Here is an 18,583-nt window from a genome sequence, read left to right on the forward strand (position 1 = left end):
AAGTATTATTGACAATAATCATAACAATCAACTCGAATTACATATATAAAAAGGAAGGGACGGTCCAATAGGGCACCCGATTGAAGCGATTTGGACGGGGATAGTGGGAATGCCAACTCCCTGTTGATAACTTTCGTGGATAAAGGGCGGGCTCTTCTCCCCCACTCACTGGGGCATCTTCCTGTTTGGGGGATTCTAAATGGGTAACCAGATCCAAATTTACCATGACATCACTGGATAAAGTAAATGAAATCAGTGAGATAAAATAAAGGTTTGTATATAATTAATAATGCCAAGCTTTAATAATATGAAACTTTATTTCCTGTTTAAAGTTTAAACATAACAATACAAAATGGTAGAATTCGTGTGAAATATTTGGATTTCACCCCTTTTGATCGTGGACACCTTTTAGAACTCCTTTAAAAGAGACTAATAAAGTTTATTGGCGGGAGCTTTTCAAACTATCGAAACACATGTTTTCTGTTCATGCTTTTCTTTGATTTTCTTCATTTATTATCTTTTCCATTTAAGCTTTTTTTCTCCCTTTACATGGCACAGACCTGCCCGTTAACATAACATAAGCTTTTAGGAAACATCGATCCGCCAAAATGTATGCAGACAACGTGGCTTTGATGTTCATGTTTAAAGGTGCGGACGAGGTGATGTTGTTTGCGGCGGTATGAGGTAGACACTAGTACTAGTTGTCTCTCTCGAACCACCGTAAAAAATAACGTCTTCTACTACATGGGATGCCAGTGCGGCCGTACCTCAATGCGGCGAATAACGATCAACGACCTTCATGGTCGACGAAGATCATTTCGCATTCCTTTTTTTTTCCTTCAAGTCTATATTTCGTGTTTTGTTTTGATCACCTCTTTCCATCTGCCGAGGCGAGGTGAGTGATCTTCGGTTATTGTTCACTTACTTCTGTTAAGGTGCTGTTCATAAACTACGTAGACAGTGTAGGGGAGGGGGGGGGGTGATTATCCACGGCCCATACAAATTTAAAAAAAAATGTATGGATAATTGTCCACGCAGGGGGAGGGGTACGTAGTTTATAAACAACCCCTAACCAGATACCTAGAAAGTATCAATTTCGGGTGGATTTCGACACCTAATTAAATTAATATCTGCTTTATGGATCTAGTGAATAAATGCGACACTATGAGCGGGTGTGATTATCAGTTGCCGTTTGTCGGACACGCTTTTAATGATTTAAGTGGCTAAACTTGCCTCTTGTGAGTTCGTTTTACCGAAAATCTTATGCCCATCAACCGCTGTCGGTCAACAACGGATATCGATTACAGCTGTCATAGTTTGACGGGTAGGGTTCCCATTATCGAACACTAATCACCGCCATTCCACCGCACACATTTCTGGGGCTGCGCGTCCACGTTGCTGCAAAATCCGCTATACCACGTAGCATGTTGTTCTGCTTCAATTTCCTATCATAATCTGCCATAAGCAGCGTGGCGCCCCCATCGTTCAACCTCTATCGCAAGATCCATTACGAAATGTGTTTACCTGTCGTCGTTCCTGTTGTCATCTTCGTCGTCGCAGAAGGACCACTTATTGGAAATGGCATAATCCGGAACAATATCATGTTACGGGAAAACATTTTGTAATTCACTTCCACGAGGCAACGCGGTGCCCATGTTGTCAGGTCGCTGTCCGATGGTGCTTCGACACAGACGGTCAACAAACAGAGCAGGACGATGGCATCGATGAGTGGATGATATTGGTTACCGTTTCCAGGCAGGATTCGCTCGTTTATTTACTCATATGGAACCTGATGCCTAGCTAGGGTTTTTTTTCTTAGGGTGTTATCCATTGATGCATAGTCGAAGAGGGAAGAAAACAGCTAAGGAAGCAAAATAATCAAGGCATAAAGTAAAAAAAATCGCATGGCGGCGGCTGGTGTGTTAGACGGAAGACCACGTGGGCCCTTGAAATGTTTTCAGATGAAATACATTGAAAATGATAGCCCTTCAAGCAGTGACCATTGTGCGTGACTGATTAATACCTAGGTAGGTATATGAGAAACGAAAATGTTTTTGTTTTGTTTTTGCTAGTTCACCGCACCGCGTGTGGAAATTGATGATCATCCTTTGCATGCCTAACGTCTAAATTTGCATTGATTTCCAAATTCAATTAGCTTTAAAAACAAAATTTCTATATCTTTTCGGCACAAAAAGGTTGCATTTGGTCGGGAGTCGATTAAAGTCTTTTAAGGTCAGATAAAAAAATCGATCAATACATGACTCCGGAGTTATTCCAGTTGGAGTCACTCTGGGACGGCATTCGGCTTTACTGTTCTGTAATAATTATACACATGGTGAACATAATAATTTCACTGATGTAATTGGACCGATGGCGGCTATAACGATGGTCTATGATCACTTTTGGAATCCCGGAAAGTGGCCCATCAAGGTCACATTAGATGCGGATCTACGGAAAGGATTATGCGCGAACATTTTTGGTGGCCGAGTTTGATGTTGAAAAGTACGCCAGGAATTGCGATACTTGTTTGATGATTTCTAGGAAGAATCCACCTATTCCACTCTCTGTCTATTCCTGGTTGTGGTTTGGGAGAGTTACTCGTCGCAGTAGATACATATTCGAGATTTCTTTCAGCTGTTGAGATGAAAACGGTCGATGCGAAAAGTACTAAAATGGCGTTCTGCAAAATTGATTGTACCTGGAGTCTAGCTCTGGTGTTGCAGAGTGACAATGATCCACCTTTTCAAGGACAAGTATTCATCGAATATTGGGAAGAAAAGGGGGTTGAGATTAGAAAATCGATTCCACTAAACTCAAATGGTGCTATCGAGTGCCAAAATCAAGGCCTCATTAAAGCTCTCGGTGGTGCAAAACAAGATAAGAAGAACTGTAGAGTGGCTTTTCAAAATTACGTCCACGCTCATAATACTGTGAAGCCCCATGCAAGACTCGGAATCTCTCCGTTCGAGCTTATGGTGGGGTGGAAGTACAGAGGCAATGTCTCTGGGAGTTTTCAGATCACAGGAACTGGACAAATCTGAGGTTCGTGATAGCAAAAGGTACGCTGATCAGCACCGCATATCGATGATTTCAGATATCGCAGTAGGAGACAGGGTTATAGTTGCCGTTACAAAAAAAGAACAATACTGATCCTATATTTTCTAGATAGAGAGACATAGAGTTAGCAGCAGTTCATCAATAACCGTTTTTTGCTGTTTCGATCATATTTGGAAAAGTTGTTGGGGACCTCAAAGTGCACTGGGAAGCAACGGGGGTTTCGATCCGCCATACATAATTGACCCACCCTAATCGCCGAGTATTAGAAATTCAAGATAATAAATTTAGCATGACTAATTGTGCCCAAAATCTATGTTTGATGTGTAAACTATGTCGTCTCTAGCTGCGTTTGATGCAATGAAGGTCATTGAAACACCTTTACTGCTGCTGGTGCGTCACTTTGTCTCACATCAGTTGAAAACATAAACCCAATTCAAGTGAAGGTCGCCACATTAGGTGCTTTACCATGCTAATTAAAGCTTTTCTTAGAAATCTAATGAAACATACCCATAGCGGTTGGGTAAGATGAACTATCGATAAAACTTTAATGAACCTCAAGAGTGCGGTAGCCGTAAGTGATACCTAGCAAACGCAATGTCATTCAAGCGACAGAGACACTAAGCTGGTTGGGTTGATCAACTCGGATGGCTTGATTCACTCTCTCATGTACCGTAATCCGCATGCAGGGCAAGACCCAAGCTAGGATGGTGGCTTCTTACATACATACATACATACATACATACATACATACATGCATACGTTTTTTAAACTTCAAGGTGAATTGCTAGGTGAAAATCAATTATACCTTGATGAGACCGAGTCACATTTTGGCCAATTTTGAACCACCCGGCACACCTACACATACGACCAGATTTCTCTTTTTTGGGGGTAAAATCAAGCATTTCACTTTAAAACCTACATCTTATGATGAATTATATGAATGATGAAAAGAATACAAGATTATCGTGGAATCAACTATGGCAGAATCACTGTGCAACGGGACAAAGGCCAAAGGTATTAAACCTGCCGCTTCAACTCAATTACTGTGCAAACATATTTCAATAAGCAAAGTTATCTTCCGCAAAAGTACTTAAACAGACAGCGAAAAAAGATCGCTGCTGGTGTTTTCAGATCGATTAGGCAGAACATCGCCATAAAATTGATACTTGCATTTAGTTAGAGTTTAGTCGTCGCGTGAACGGTTACCGTAATACCATGTCAACTTTCAACCGAACCAACCTAAAGTTGCTCGTGATTCTCCCCTCAGTGATAGCTTCTTTGCAATGTGCGCGAATACTAGCAATTTGTCCATCTCCAGCGAAAAGCCATCACGTGGTATTTAACGCATTGGTTGAAGCTCTGCTCGACCGAGGACACCACCTAACCCTAATGACTACCGATCCAATCCAAACCAACAGTTCTAAGCTTACGCAAATTAATTGGAGCTACGCGTACAAGCTGGTTGAAGACTACAGTGACGTTGTGAAAGCCACACAGGAAAAGTGGAATGTCCTTCGAGTGATACGGCAGTTATTTCTAGTATCGGAAATGGTCACCGAAGCAGAGTTTAACCATCCGCAAGTGCAAGCCATGATTCAGCATCCCCACGAGCAGTTTGATTTAGTAATCGCCGAATACTACCACATGACTCCGTTCTACGCATTTGCTGAACTGTACAACACCCCGTTAGTTGGCATCACATCTATTGAATCCATTGCTGCAGTGCACGCAGCCATCGGTAACGTTGCCAATGCTGTTGCACATCCGGAGATGAGTCATAAATTTTCTCAAAACATCAGTTTCAGGCAACGAATCGAAGCCGTTATAACCAGGATCTTTGTAGATTACTACTTACTCCCGAATGAATTTTCAAAATATGACAGAATGATAGAGTCCCATTTCGGGAGGAACATGAGCAAATCCGAAACACTGATGAAGAGAGTGGATTTACTGATGACGAATGTGGAACCGGTGCTCGGTTTTGTACGTCCCATTGTTTCGCAGAGTGTTCAATTGGGTTTCCTACACGTGAGAGCTCCGAAACCATTGCCTGATGAATTGCAATCTTATCTGGATAGTTCTTCGCATGGAGTTATTTACTTCAGTTTGGGTACGCTGATTCGGACGAGTTCATTCAATCGGGAAAATACGCGAATTTTTTTGGATGCCTTCATATTGCTCAAGTATGATGTGCTGTGGAAAAGTGATGGAGAATTGGTTTTGGACGGGGCTCCGAACGTACGTTTTGTGAAATGGGTGCCACAGCAGGACTTGCTAGGTGAGTACAAGTTGGGGATTGTAGGAAAGAATGCTAAGATCAGGTATGGGTATACCTCGATTGATCGTTTATTGTCGTTTCTGAAATATATGGAACTAGAACTGTACGGAACATAAGTAGAGGCATTGAATAGTTCGATTATCACGACTTTTGATATCATTATATATCATGGGAAATTTAAACACTGTGACTTGCATTCAAACAATATAGGACATGTGGTTAGTGTATGATTCGAATCTAGTAAGTTCTAATCAATGGACGCAGTAGAGTAGTTCCACACAAATTCCCTAGTTTTGTACACGACTAACACTTGAAAAGGGACTATGCAAAAATAATACGCATCAATAGAAAAACATATATCTCGCGAACGATGTGTTTGATCGATATGGTGTCTTCAGCGAAGTTGCAGACAAGTATTGTGCCTTTCAAGCAAAAAATACACTGTTAAATATTATTTTATTATTACAAAAAATCAAAATTATAAAAAAAACTCAAATTGCATTTTTTTTTTATATTTATATTGTAGTAAAATAAAGTGCTACTCACTGACTATGTGTATTTACTGGGCAATTCATAAGCAAAAAAGCTATGAATTATTGAAAAAAGTACTATTTTCCAAAATACTACCTACAGTTATCGAATATCTTTCAAATGGCTTTTTTTTTAAACACATTAAATTTAAATCAAAACAGCTCTAAGTGCTTAAATTGCTCAACGTTCTTATTTTCGAGATGCTTGTAGGTTCAAAGCCACTTATCGCATAATTTAAGCAATTTTCACCCTTTTGCATTGTTGTTCGTGAGGGTGAGTGTAAACAATCAACTCGTTAAAAACAATTGCAGTGAAGGTACAGTAAGTTTTGCCTTTGTTTATGTGGTATTGTTGGTTCTGGCGACACTGAGTGAGATTGTTATTTCTCACCAGAAAACTGGTGCTAGCGGGCGCACTTTTAGCCCAGTTTTTTCTTGGCCTTTTGGCAACCGGGTCCACCCAGCTGTTTGCAAATGAGCCAAAAAAAGAGCCAACGCACTCGACCGAGACGTCGTCATTAGCCATCAGTATGTTTTTGTATCAGCTTGCGTGAAGAACAGCCGAAGAAATATAGTTTTGCTAAAACTGAGAGTGAAAGTTTATTCATTTGTAGAAGTTAAACGCAAAGTGAATTATTTAAAAGAACGACCTCCGTTTCTGCCAATATCACTGTTTGCTCTTGGACTGAGTGCTACTTTGCTGTTCGGATGCTGAATTGTTGCTGCTGTCGTTGATGTACGGTTCTAATGCCGTGCAAATTATTTTGTGCTGCTGCCCACTAATGAGCCCTTGGTGCGACGAAAAAACTTCAACACAACGTAGGGTAAGCGCGCCAACATAATTTTGGTGCCGTGACCAGGATTCCGTCCGGACCACGTGTTGAGTGTGCTGCTGGGCGCCGCACAGTGGCACGAATATGAATAAAGACGGTCAAAAATATTTTCTACCCTTTTTCGACGTTTTAGAGACTGGGTGTCTTGGGAGAAGTTGCTCAAAATTATATCTCGCATCTTTTGAAATAAACACCTGAATAATCTTTAAGCTAGTATTACACATCCAAATTCTAACTTTTTTCAGTTACGAGATAATGGTTCCATGTCTTGCACAAAGTTGTAGAGCAGTTGATTTTATGAACATTTGCTATAGACACCAAATTTCTACATCATAACTCTGTAGAGCTATAATAGATTTTCTTTTAAGACTACCTTAATATTGGTTTTTTGAGTTAATTAGTGCTTTTTTCAAATTTGATCAATTTATCATGTTCTAAGAAATTGTTGGCATCATTAAAATATACAACTTTGCTGAATACACCAATGCTTTTCATTGAAATCAATGTGATATACAGCCCATCAAGCGTTTTTGTGACGTCATATTCAACGGCTCGAAAAGAGGGTGGGCGGGCCCTGATGTAGTCAAAAACTGATTGTATTTGGAAGATCACCTTATAAAATAGTACTCCTGAAAATTTGAGCGTTGGGTACCGAGGGGTACCTAGTCAAATTTCGTTTATATATATTTAGTACAAGTTATAAACCAATGTGTGCTACGAGTGTGCTACTTACTAGGGTTTCTCAAAATTGCACTATGTCTGGTAATCTGGGGGCTCACCCTCCAACTGATAGCTAAGAGTGTTACAAACAAACTTTTGTATGGCGGCAACTCTGGAAAATGTTGTTTAGAGGTCGCCCCGAAGAGATTTTTCATAGCTATTACCCAATTAATATTTTTAGTTCTTTAAATTTCAGTGAAATCTCACCCTTTTATATTTTTCTAAGATTCCCAAGGGTCAAAACTATAAGAGAAAAAATTGCTGCGGCATGTTCTGTGTCGAATTTGTTAGTTACAATTTTTTAAATTATCTAATATGAGGTTTTTTGTTGTACATCACTGCATTCAATCATCAAAAGTGGGTATCAAACATAGCGCTATTATCAATCAAATGCAGCAAATATATGGGAAATTTTATAAGCAAAAACTTTGCCAAAGCTATGAAAAATGGACTTTTTTCAAAAATATCGTCAAGGCGACCTTTAAACAACATTTCCCAGAGTTGCCGCCTTACAAAAGTTTGTTTGTAACACCTTTAGCTATCATTTGGAGGTTGAGCCCCCAGATTTCCAGACATAGTGCAATTTTGGGACACCCTACTACTTACTCATGATAAAATTTACAACTATATAAAAAATGCATTATCTTGAAATGTCATCAATGGGTTTGTTAATCAACTGTATATTCTGAACTTTGATATTTTGATCTTCTCCGCCCACACTTTGAACAATTCCATCCGACAAAGATGAATGAATTCATTTTGAACCACAACTTCAAAACAAGTTGTTCGTGAAAAAAATCTCACCTAGATAATTAAATAAACCCTACCGCTCTTTGCTATCGCCAAAACGTCAAGCGCAAAATAGTCATCTGCAGCAGCGTTCAGCGATGTGCACGCGGAAATTTCAAACATCTGTTGTGAAGTCACGTTCCATGTTCTGAAAAGAGGGTAGGGTGGGTAGGTCCAAAGATGGAACCCTTTAGAACCGTAGTCAGAATTTTATCATTTATTCTAGTTTTCTTGAAAGTTATACCAATAGGTATTGCGAATATTTTAGTCCATATTGTATATAATAAAGGGCTAGGAATAAACCAATATTATTAGCTTGCATTATAATATTTGCAACTATCAACATATGAGTATCAATATTGCAATGAATGTACATATCAATGTAGGTACACTGAAGAACAAACACATTAAGAACAAACCCATTAAATACATCTCCAGATTAAGCTTAATAATTTAAATAATTTGCAAGTTCAAACATGTGTAGGTTAAAATCATTGATTCATAGCTCCCAACGCTGAATTTTTCAGGAGCACTATTTTATAATGTAATCTTCGAAATTCAATCGGTTTTAAACCCTGCCAGGGGCCACCTACAATCTTTTCGGGCCGTTCAATATGGCGTCACAAAACCGTCCGATGGGCTGTATATAATATTGACATTTTCGAATCGAGATTTGGCTAGGTACCCCTCAGTACCCAACGCTGAAATTTTCAGAAGTACTATTTTATAAGGTAGTCTTCAAAATACAACCAGTTTTAGACCCCGCCAGGGCCCGCCCACCCTCTTTTCGAGCCGTTGAATATGACGTCACAAAAACGCTTGATGGGCTGTATATCACTTGGATATCAATGAAAAGCATTGGTGTATTCAGCAAAGTTGTATATTTTAATGATGCCAAAATTTCTTAGAACATGATAAATTGATCAAATTTGAAAAAAAGCACTAATTAACTTAAAAAACCAATATTAAGGTAGTCTTAAAAGAAAATCTATTATAGCTCTACAGAGTTATGATGTAGAAATTTGGTGTCCTTAGCAAATGTTCATGAAATCAACTGCTCTGCAACTTTGTCCAAGACATGGAACCATTATCTCGTAACTGGAAAAAGTTAGAATTTGGATGTGTAATACTAGCTTAAAGATTATTCAGGTGTGTATTTCAAAAGATGCGAGTTATAATTTTGAGCAACTTCTCCCAAGACACCCAGTCTCTAAAACGTCGAAAAAGGGTAGAAAATATTTTTGACCGTCTTTATTCATATTCATGCCACTGTGCGCCGCCATCTTCTGAACCAGCACGAAAAAGGCATTCATCCTGCTTGCTGCTTTGTTCCAGTTGGCTATTGTGGCATTGTTGCTGACATCAAAGGACCATTTGTTGTACCAAATCACGAGCAAAATTGGACCTTTGTACACCGTGGCGTCTCTAACCATTGTGTAGTGCTGTATTCTGCTGCTATCCCGTCGTGGCATCATCTGCTGTGACAATTATTGTGAACGGCAATTTCTGCCTGTGGCCATCCACGCCGTGGTAATACGCGCTGCACTGCTTTTACGATTTGCTGGTACTAGAGGTCATCGAACCCAACCGTAACGTGTTCCTGCTGGCAGATTTTAAATACAAGGCACCGTACCTGCCTTGGACAAGGTTGTTCGCCGAGTGTGTGTGTTCCTGAGACATCGATCCACTGAACAGGATGGTGGAAACCCAGACGACAGCCCAGCTGGTAGCACGACGTGAGACGCTGCTTTCTTCGTTGGGTCGGGCAGAAGCTTTCGTCGCCGCTTTTGATGCTCAGCGAGACCAAGCACAGGTGCCATTACGGCTCGAGTACCTGGACAGCGTGTGGAACAACCTGGAAGTGGTTCAGGCGCAGCTTGAGGTCAACGAGACGACGGATGAAGGTAGGGCAGAGCATGCTTCTGTTCGTGCGGGTTTTGAACCTCGGCTGTTCCAAATAAAAGCCAGTCTCCTTTCAAAACTGCCTCCGCCTCCCATTATTCAAGAACGTAGCCCTCAACCCCCTCAAGTTTCTTCCACTCTCTCTGGGATCAAGTTGCCAACGATTTCTCTACCTGAGTTTGACGGGGATTATATGCAATGGCTTGCATTCCACGATACGTTTTTGGCACTCATCCACTCAAATCCAGATTTGCCGGTCATCCAAAAGTTTCATTATCTACGGGCAGCTGTCAAGGGTGAAGCTGCTCAATTGATCGAGTCGATTGGCATCAGCTCCGCTAATTACGCTTTGGCTTGGCAGACTCTGGAGAACCGGTACTCAAACGATTACTTGTTGAAAAAGCGACATCTGCAAGCACTCTTCGAAATCTCGCGCATGAAGAAGGAGTCCGCGACGGCGCTACATGGATTGGTGGACGAGTTCGAGCGGCATACGAAGACTTTGCGTCAACTGGGAGAGCCAACCGATACGTGGAGCGCTATTCTGGAGCATCTTCTGTGTACAAGGCTGCACGACGACTCTCTGAAGGCGTGGGAGGACCATGCGTCAAAGGTAGCGAACCCGGATTATGCTTGCCTCATCGATTTCCTGCAACGGAGAACGCGAGTGCTGGAATCTATCTCTGTGAATCACCCCACAGCCGAATCTGCTTCAAGTTCCAGTGGTCATTCTCATCTGCCGAGAAAAAACCATATCCATTCTCAACTTCACCTTGCTTCTTATGCATCGACTACGAGTTCAGCCAGTCACATTCCGTGACGAAGTGCGTCAAATTCAATCGACTTCCACTGAGTGAACGCCAGCAGCTTGTGAACTCAAAACGCCTGTGTCACAACTGTCTGAGGGGTGATCACTTTGCTCGTAATTGCCCTTCGAGTTTCAACTGCCGAAAATGCAACCGACGTCACCACACTCTTCTCCATCTTGGCCAGTCCGATGGTTCCCGAAGAACTAGCAACGATGGTGTGTCTTCTAGTCCAACCGCAGTAGTTGCGAGTTCACCTTCTCCTGCATCATCTGTAATTGAATCGTCCACACAATCTATAGTTGCTGCCACCGAGAATCCGCCTGTTGAAGTCAGTACAGCTCTGCAGCATCCTAATGAGAACGTCTTCCTCCTCACCGTCGTTGTGAAGATCATCGGACACCCACGGTGTGGAGTACCTAGCCCGCACACTTATTGACAGTGCCAGAGTAAAAATATGAATAAATTCCAATTGATTTTAAACGAGTCTAAAAAATTACATACCTCATTTTTTTTTATATTTTTTTGAGAATAACATACGCCCTTTCAAATGCAGAAAAAAAAACTTTTTTTGCCCCAACCAGAGATATTAACATTTGCGCCTTCAAAAGATCTAAAAGTTGTTTGAAGTCATCTTTACTGACAAATGTGAAATAAGAAAACTAGAGCAAAACAACTGTTTTTTATAGGCACCCTAATTTATATCAAGAAACTAGCTCTAAATCTATCAATTTAAGAGTTACAAAACAGTTTTTTTTAACAAAAAGCTTGAAATTGAATACCTTAATTTCTTCAAACAAAAAAGTAAGATTTTTGATTTTAATGATAAAAAGAACCACCCTAGCGGTGCCAGTGATGTAATGGTAAGTGTGATTGCTGCTCACCCCAGCAGGCTTGGGTTCAATCCCAGTTGGCACGCCGAGATGTTCTGAGGCATGACATCTCTGATCACGCCTTCTTTCGGAAGTGAAGTGAAGCCGTTGGTCCCCGGTTCATGATTTGATGGGTCGATATGTAGGGTCCAGGTGTGGGAGCTGCCTCCCTGGCATCGGTAGCATTGGTGCTCAGTACGGAAAACAAGATCGTCGGAAAACAAATCAAGGAAAAAAAAGAACCACCCTAGAATTCATTGTCATAAAAATGAAGGCCCAACTATAAGGAAAAACTTTCTAGAAGAAACTTTTAGTCTAAGGTTTCAATTTCACGCTCAAAACATATCCTTTCAGCAAAAATTGCATTTTGGGCCACTGGGCAACGGGACCTAAAATAGCGTTTTTTCCGACAACTCTGTATAATAGAAATTTTACGTTAAATACTTGATATCACTCAGATTTGTTATTCGATTTGATTTACGTAATTGATTACTGTTTTGATATTTGATGTATCGAAAAAATTTAATTTAACAAAAAGTTTTGCCTAAAGTTACCCTAAATTTGAAGTAATAGCAACACAGACATTAAGAAATTAAGTTAAAAAGTCATGGTGAAAAATTTCATTGAATTTGTCAACAGACCAAAGAAACAGAACCAATCCAATTATTACATTTGATTTTACTTATTCAAAACTTTGGGTGGTGGAAATTTTGGATATCATTTGGTTTTGCACCAGATATGCCAGATTTACAGACATGTCTGTGAATTTTCAGACTTTAATTTTTTTCACAGCCATTTTTTTCGTTACAGACATTTACAGACTTTTGAGTTTTTTCACAGATATTCACAGACTTTTGTATTCAAGGGAAAATCTTAACATTTATTTGGTTACACTGTTTCACATCTTTAATAAAATTACACCTGCGATGTATTTTGCAACACACATTAGAAATTCGTGCGTTTTCAAATCCACCACACGAACGAGCTGTCACTGTTATAGACCGGCATAGTTAAAGACCTGTCTATGTGCTGCAATGTTGTATCCAAAACGAACATTTTTTATACGATTTGACGTCAACTCACGTTGGCGGACCTATAACTTGACTGTCTATAGTCACTTTCACTGAAAATGTGAATGAAACAGACAGTGTGTTTCCATCCTATTCAATCTTTTTATTCGAGAACACCCACCCCCGGATGCAGTAAATATTAATGCTGAACGAAGCGGCCATTTTTGCCGTTTTGTACCTGAATAAGAGTCGTAAAAATGTGGAAAAAAATCGAGAAAAATCAAAGAGAACCCGAGAGGAAACCCCATAATGAACTTTTTCAAAGGATCAGGTAATCTATAAATTAAGGAAAATTAATATAAATATCAATCTTTGAGGATCTGAACAAATCTTCTGATCTCAAATGGTCCAGCAAACTCTGCGAAAATTGAGTGAGTTACACTCATACGAACTTACATGCATACAAACATACAGTCAGGAATCCTTATTGCCGGATTCCTTATTACCGGTATCCCTTATTGCCGGGCTATCCGCGAATAAGGATACCCACAGCTTATGGGATTTTCACTAATGGGGGCTCTAGTGGATTATCTCATTTGTTTCAATACATAAAGCATTACTGTCTTCGACAAAGTTGCTGAACTGGGTTAGACCAACAAGCCTGTGCCATTGGATTCGGGTGCTATAATATATGGATCATATTTCCAACATAGTTGCAAAGTTGTTCAGGTGACCAAGTCCTTTCGGATGGTGGCCATATTAGTTCAGAACTCTCTCACTACGCAGCGCTAGTGTGCATGTGCAATTCCTATATAAACTGTATCTCGAGAGCCTGGCCATATAGAAAGTTGCTGTTTTCAGAAAAGTTGTGCAGGTGATCAAGTCCTTTTGGATGATGGTCATATTAGTTCAGAACTCTCTCACTACGCGGCACTAGTGTGCAAGTGAATTTCCTGTATAAGCTGTATCTCGAGAACCTGGCCATATAGAAGGTTACTGTCTTCAGCAAAGTTGTTCAGGTGACTAAGTCCTTTCAGATGATGTTCATATTAGTTCAGAACTCTCTCACTACGCAGTGCTAGTGTGCATGTGCAATTCCTATATTAAATGTATCTCGAGAGCCTGGCCATATAGAAAGTTGCTGTTTTCAGCAAAGTTGTGCAGGTCATCAAGTCCTTTCGGATGATGGTCATATTAGTTCAGAACTCTCTCACTACGCAGCGCTAGTGTGCATGTGCAATTCCTATATAAACTGTATCTCGTGAGCCTGGCCATACAGAAAGTTGCTGTTTTCAGCAAAGTTGTGCAGGTGATCAAGTCCTTTCGGATGATGGTCATATTAGTTCAGAACTCTCTCACTACGCAGCGCTAGTGTGCATTTGCAATTCCTAAAGGACTTCGTCACCTGAACAACTTTGCTCAAGACAGTAACTTTCTATATGGCCAGGATCACGAAATATTCTATGTTGGAAATATGTTCCATATATTATAGCGCCCGTCATAAATAACATAAAAGTGAAGCGCCTCTAGCAGCGTGGTTCCCAATTTAACCTGAATCCAATGGCACAGGCTTGTTGGTCTAACTCAGTACAGCAACTTTGTCGAAGACAGTATAGCTAAATGAGATAATCCACTAAAGCCCCCATTAGTGAAAATCCCATAAGCTGTGGGTATCCTTATTCGCGGTTCCTTATTCACGCCCCCGTTACCCCGGCAATAAGGATTCCTGACTGTATATACAAACATACAGAAACATTTTCCGATCCCGTTGAGATGAGTCTATATTGGTATATGCCATTCGTCTCTCCGGGTCTTGGAAAGAAATTGTGTTTTTTGAGTGATATCATAGCCTTTCGGTTCACCTTGGTGTACCAGAAAGGCTAAAAGGTTGGTATCAGCAAATTCTGTTATATTTAGCCAAAACCTTCGCTAAATCAGGTGTGTAATTATTTTGCAAAAGGTTATGAATATGTTGCTTGATATATCTTATTTTAAAACTGTATTCGTAAAATCGTTTCCACAGCGTTCGTGTTTAGCGACAATTCATCGTACTTGGCTTCGTTGTACACTACTCTTCATTTCTCGATGATCTTTTTTTTTTTGATAATCATTTATTTATTTATTTATTTATTTATTTCGTCAAGCCTGTGTAGACTACATAAAATGAATAATACAATGTTTACTTACATACTATGCATTAATTCTATTCTGTTTTAGCTTAGTTTTTATTTGCTGCTTGAACAAAGTGATGACAATAGTTCCGCAATGCAAATTATATAGGCGCATCATTCGATTGATTGGGCTATTTTTTGCATAGTTTGTTCCGTACGATTTTTCAGAAAGTAAATTCCGTGTTCTAAGATATCGACAATGTGTGTAAAAGTTTAATTGTGCGAGAATTTCTGTTGATTCTATGCGCATTGAAATAATGTCGTTGATGAAGAAAAGCATTGCAAATTGGCAGCGCTCCTTAAGTGTTTGCATATTGATGAGCATGCAGCGCGCTTCATACGATGGTAATGGAAATGCAGTCCAATTCAATTTACGTAAAGCATATAAAAGGATTTGTTTTTGAACAGATTCTATGTGTTCTTCGTGTATGGAAATGTATGGATTCCGTACTAGGTGGCAGTATTCCAGAATTGGCCTTACATATGTGGTATATAATAGCTTAATAGTGTATGGGTCTTCGAAATTATGACTTAACCTTTTAATGAAGCCTAGCATTCTGTTTGCTTTACTAATGATAGTATTACAATGTTCTATAAAAGTTAGTTTGGAGTCTGGGATTATACCAAGATCTCTTTCAATTTTCCTTTTTTCTACTATTTGGTTGCCTAAAGATATTTCAATATGCGGTGTTTCAATTTTTCTGCAAAATGCTATTGCGGTACATTTTTTTACGTTCAGTTGAAGTAGACTTTTACCACACCAGGTTTGCAATATATTGATTTCATTCTGGAATTCTGCTGCATCGCTAGAATTACTGATTTCCATAAAGAGCTTCATGTCGTCTGCATATACAAGCAGTTTTATTTTTTTTAAGCTTGAAGGAAATGTCGTTTATGTGCAAAATAAAATGAAGTGGGCCTAAATGAGAACCCTGCCCAGTAACGTGGGTAGATCACCTTTTCGTGGTACGTTACGGGATGTAAGATCTGCCACCGATTCCTAGTCTTGACTACTTCAAACTAGGGGAACAGGATTTTACAGTAATCAAAGGAACACATCTTAGTCCTTGTTAATTTTTATGCCTTGTTGATAGTGATAAGTCCTCGGGTTGCGTGGACCGAGGATAATCTTGAAACAAGGAAAAAATGAGTTAGTTAGTCTTCACCTATGTGATTCCTAATCTTCTATTCGTTGTTTCCTAGTTTGAAGTGGTTAAGACTAGGGTTCTGATGCATGGTCATTATCGGTGTCATGTCTTGTTTTTTTGCTAAGGAATCCAATTTTGACTGACAAAGGGGCGTGCCTTTGGAGGGTGTTTCAACACTCCGAAGGGTATAAATAGCGGGACCTTTCAATTAGAATCGATTCCTTGCGATAAAGGCAAGAATGACAACTGTATCAAAACCGAATACTTCATCATTTCTCAATAGTGATGGAGTAATACGACATGCACTAAACTAAGGACACGGGATATACTACAATTGATCAAATTACTGGTCGCAGTGGTTTTATGTCCCGAACAGAGGAAAAAAAAAATGAGAACCCTGGGGTACCCCAGAGGTGACTGAAATTAGTTCTGAAAGTTTATTTTGAAAGCGGACTATTTGTTTACGATGTGTTAGGTATGATTGAAGCCAATTCAAATGTCCAGGCTCCATTCCTAATTTTTGCAATTTGAGGATTAATAATGGTATGTCGATGCGGTCAAATTCTTTACTGAAGTCGGTGTATATCACTGTCCAACGCTTTAAGAATGAAAGATCGGTTGACCCTGATCCTGATTCATCAACACTTTTTGGGCACGAAGTGTTTAGAATCGCTTATAAATTGCTCTTTTGATTTGTCAATTTCTCCATATTTAGGTGGTGGAAAGTTGAATCTCCAACTAAGATGTGATCGTTGCCCCGCTGCTGACGTGCAAAAGGACCAGTATCGAAAATATTCATTCCAATTTTACATAACTTTCATGGGATATCATAATTGGGAATTTCACCACAAAATTACATGAACCTTATGTGTATAGAACTCATAATGACATGAATGTTGTGTGAAATTCAGAAGGATATAATTGGTTTTGTTAATGGAAAATTATTATGTTCATTCCCAATGGAAACTACATAAAATTTCTTTTCCGTGTAAAAATGTCATATGTGCACCAAGATGTTGCTCATATTAGAAAAAAATTCCTGTAAAAGCTTGGAAAGTTTTTCTCAGTCTGTGAGTTGACAACGTTTTCGAGAATATGAGTGAACTAATCTCAACTCTGAGTCAACCTCATTTGTCGTGAAAGCGTAATTTATCTTTTTATTAATTGCTTTTAACGTATAAGGCGTAAATGAATGCATTCCCTACTTCAATTAGGTTCAATTCGTTAAAAGCAGGTCTTGTTTGCTCGCCCAATTTCAAATTTCGCATCCATTTCATGTAGCCCCCCCATCGTCACACGCAAAACTTGTATTAATTTTGTGCAGCCCAATTTTAGACATTTCTGAAATTCACAGACATTTTTCGCAGATTTCTGACATCTGTGTTCTGCACACAAACATGTGTTAAATATTTTCCTGTTGCCTTTAATAGTGTACCATCAATCTAGACGAAATTTCATGGTAAATGATGCGCAACAAAATCTTTCAAGTTTTTTATGAATCAGTAAAAATATTTTTATTAGGAATCTGATGGCACTTTGAACGATCCAATAATCATTAATTTACTCGTCGGTTACACGGTAGCCTTCCTTAACGGTTTTGCTCTTACTGTTGGTATCGATTCCATTTCGTTCGATCCTTTTCAAACAATCGGTCACCATTTGAACTATTTAAAGAGTTTTATTTTAATAGATTTTAAACAACTTAAAGAACTAAGCACAAAAACAATTGTAACGACCAATCACGGCCCAACGTCAACCCGAGGGGCACGCAATAACCTTTAACTCCTACGCAAGCCTTTTTTAAGTACAATAATTACAGTTAACTACATGATTAATTACTTTAATTACGAGCGTCGGAGATTTTTTGATTTAATTACTTTTAAGTACAAATTTCAGCTTTAATTACAAGTCGCATAAATTAAGTACATTAACTCCATTAATGTACAACGAGAAATGTACTTAAATTTCCCCCAGCGTACCGTTAGACCCTTTCGTTTGAAACAAAAATTTCACAGGCCCTTTTGATACGTTAAGGATAATGTCAGCTCTGATAAATTGTATCGCTACCGCTGTTATGACTTCAGAATAGACCCTATAAACATACATCTCCTGGGACATACGAGGAAATCTACGTTGGATGATTGGTGCCAATTCACATGCAACAATCGGTTCGTGATTGGAAATGTAGTCGGATTTCAATACTGCCGAGGTGTTGGCAGGGCAATGAACTATATCCTAGATCACGCCCCTGTCAAAGCACCGGAGAATGCGACAATGAAAGGAATGTTTGTTTGTGCTACCTAGTTCAACCTAAGAAATAACGAATTTAATTTAGTGGATGCGAACGAAAACAGAATTACAAAAAATTTGTTAACCTTTGCACCTAACGTCTAAATTTGCATAGATTTCAAAATTCAATTAGCTCTAAAAACATAATTTCTCAATATTTTTCTTTACAACAAATTGA

General features: G+C 39.3%; 1 protein-coding gene across 1 annotated transcript in view; it reads left to right on the plus strand.

Annotated features, from left to right (window-relative positions):
* Window positions 1-4,264: 4,264 nt before the first annotated feature.
* The window catches only part of LOC135707827 (UDP-glucosyltransferase 2-like), a 63,319-nt gene continuing 49,000 nt past the window's right edge, over window positions 4,265-18,583 (plus strand). Inside the window, exon 1 of the mRNA XM_065229730.1 lies at window positions 4,265-5,335. Coding sequence (XP_065085802.1) covers window positions 4,273-5,335 — 1,063 coding nt within the window. The 5' untranslated portion in view covers window positions 4,265-4,272. The remainder of the gene's footprint in view (window positions 5,336-18,583) is intronic.

The sequence above is a fragment of the Ochlerotatus camptorhynchus genome, unplaced genomic scaffold (assembly GCF_037179485.1).
Source record: "Ochlerotatus camptorhynchus isolate MF236.1 unplaced genomic scaffold, CSIRO-AGI_Acam_v1.1 ptg000320l, whole genome shotgun sequence".
NCBI classification, from domain to species: Eukaryota; Metazoa; Arthropoda; class Insecta; order Diptera; family Culicidae; genus Ochlerotatus; species Ochlerotatus camptorhynchus.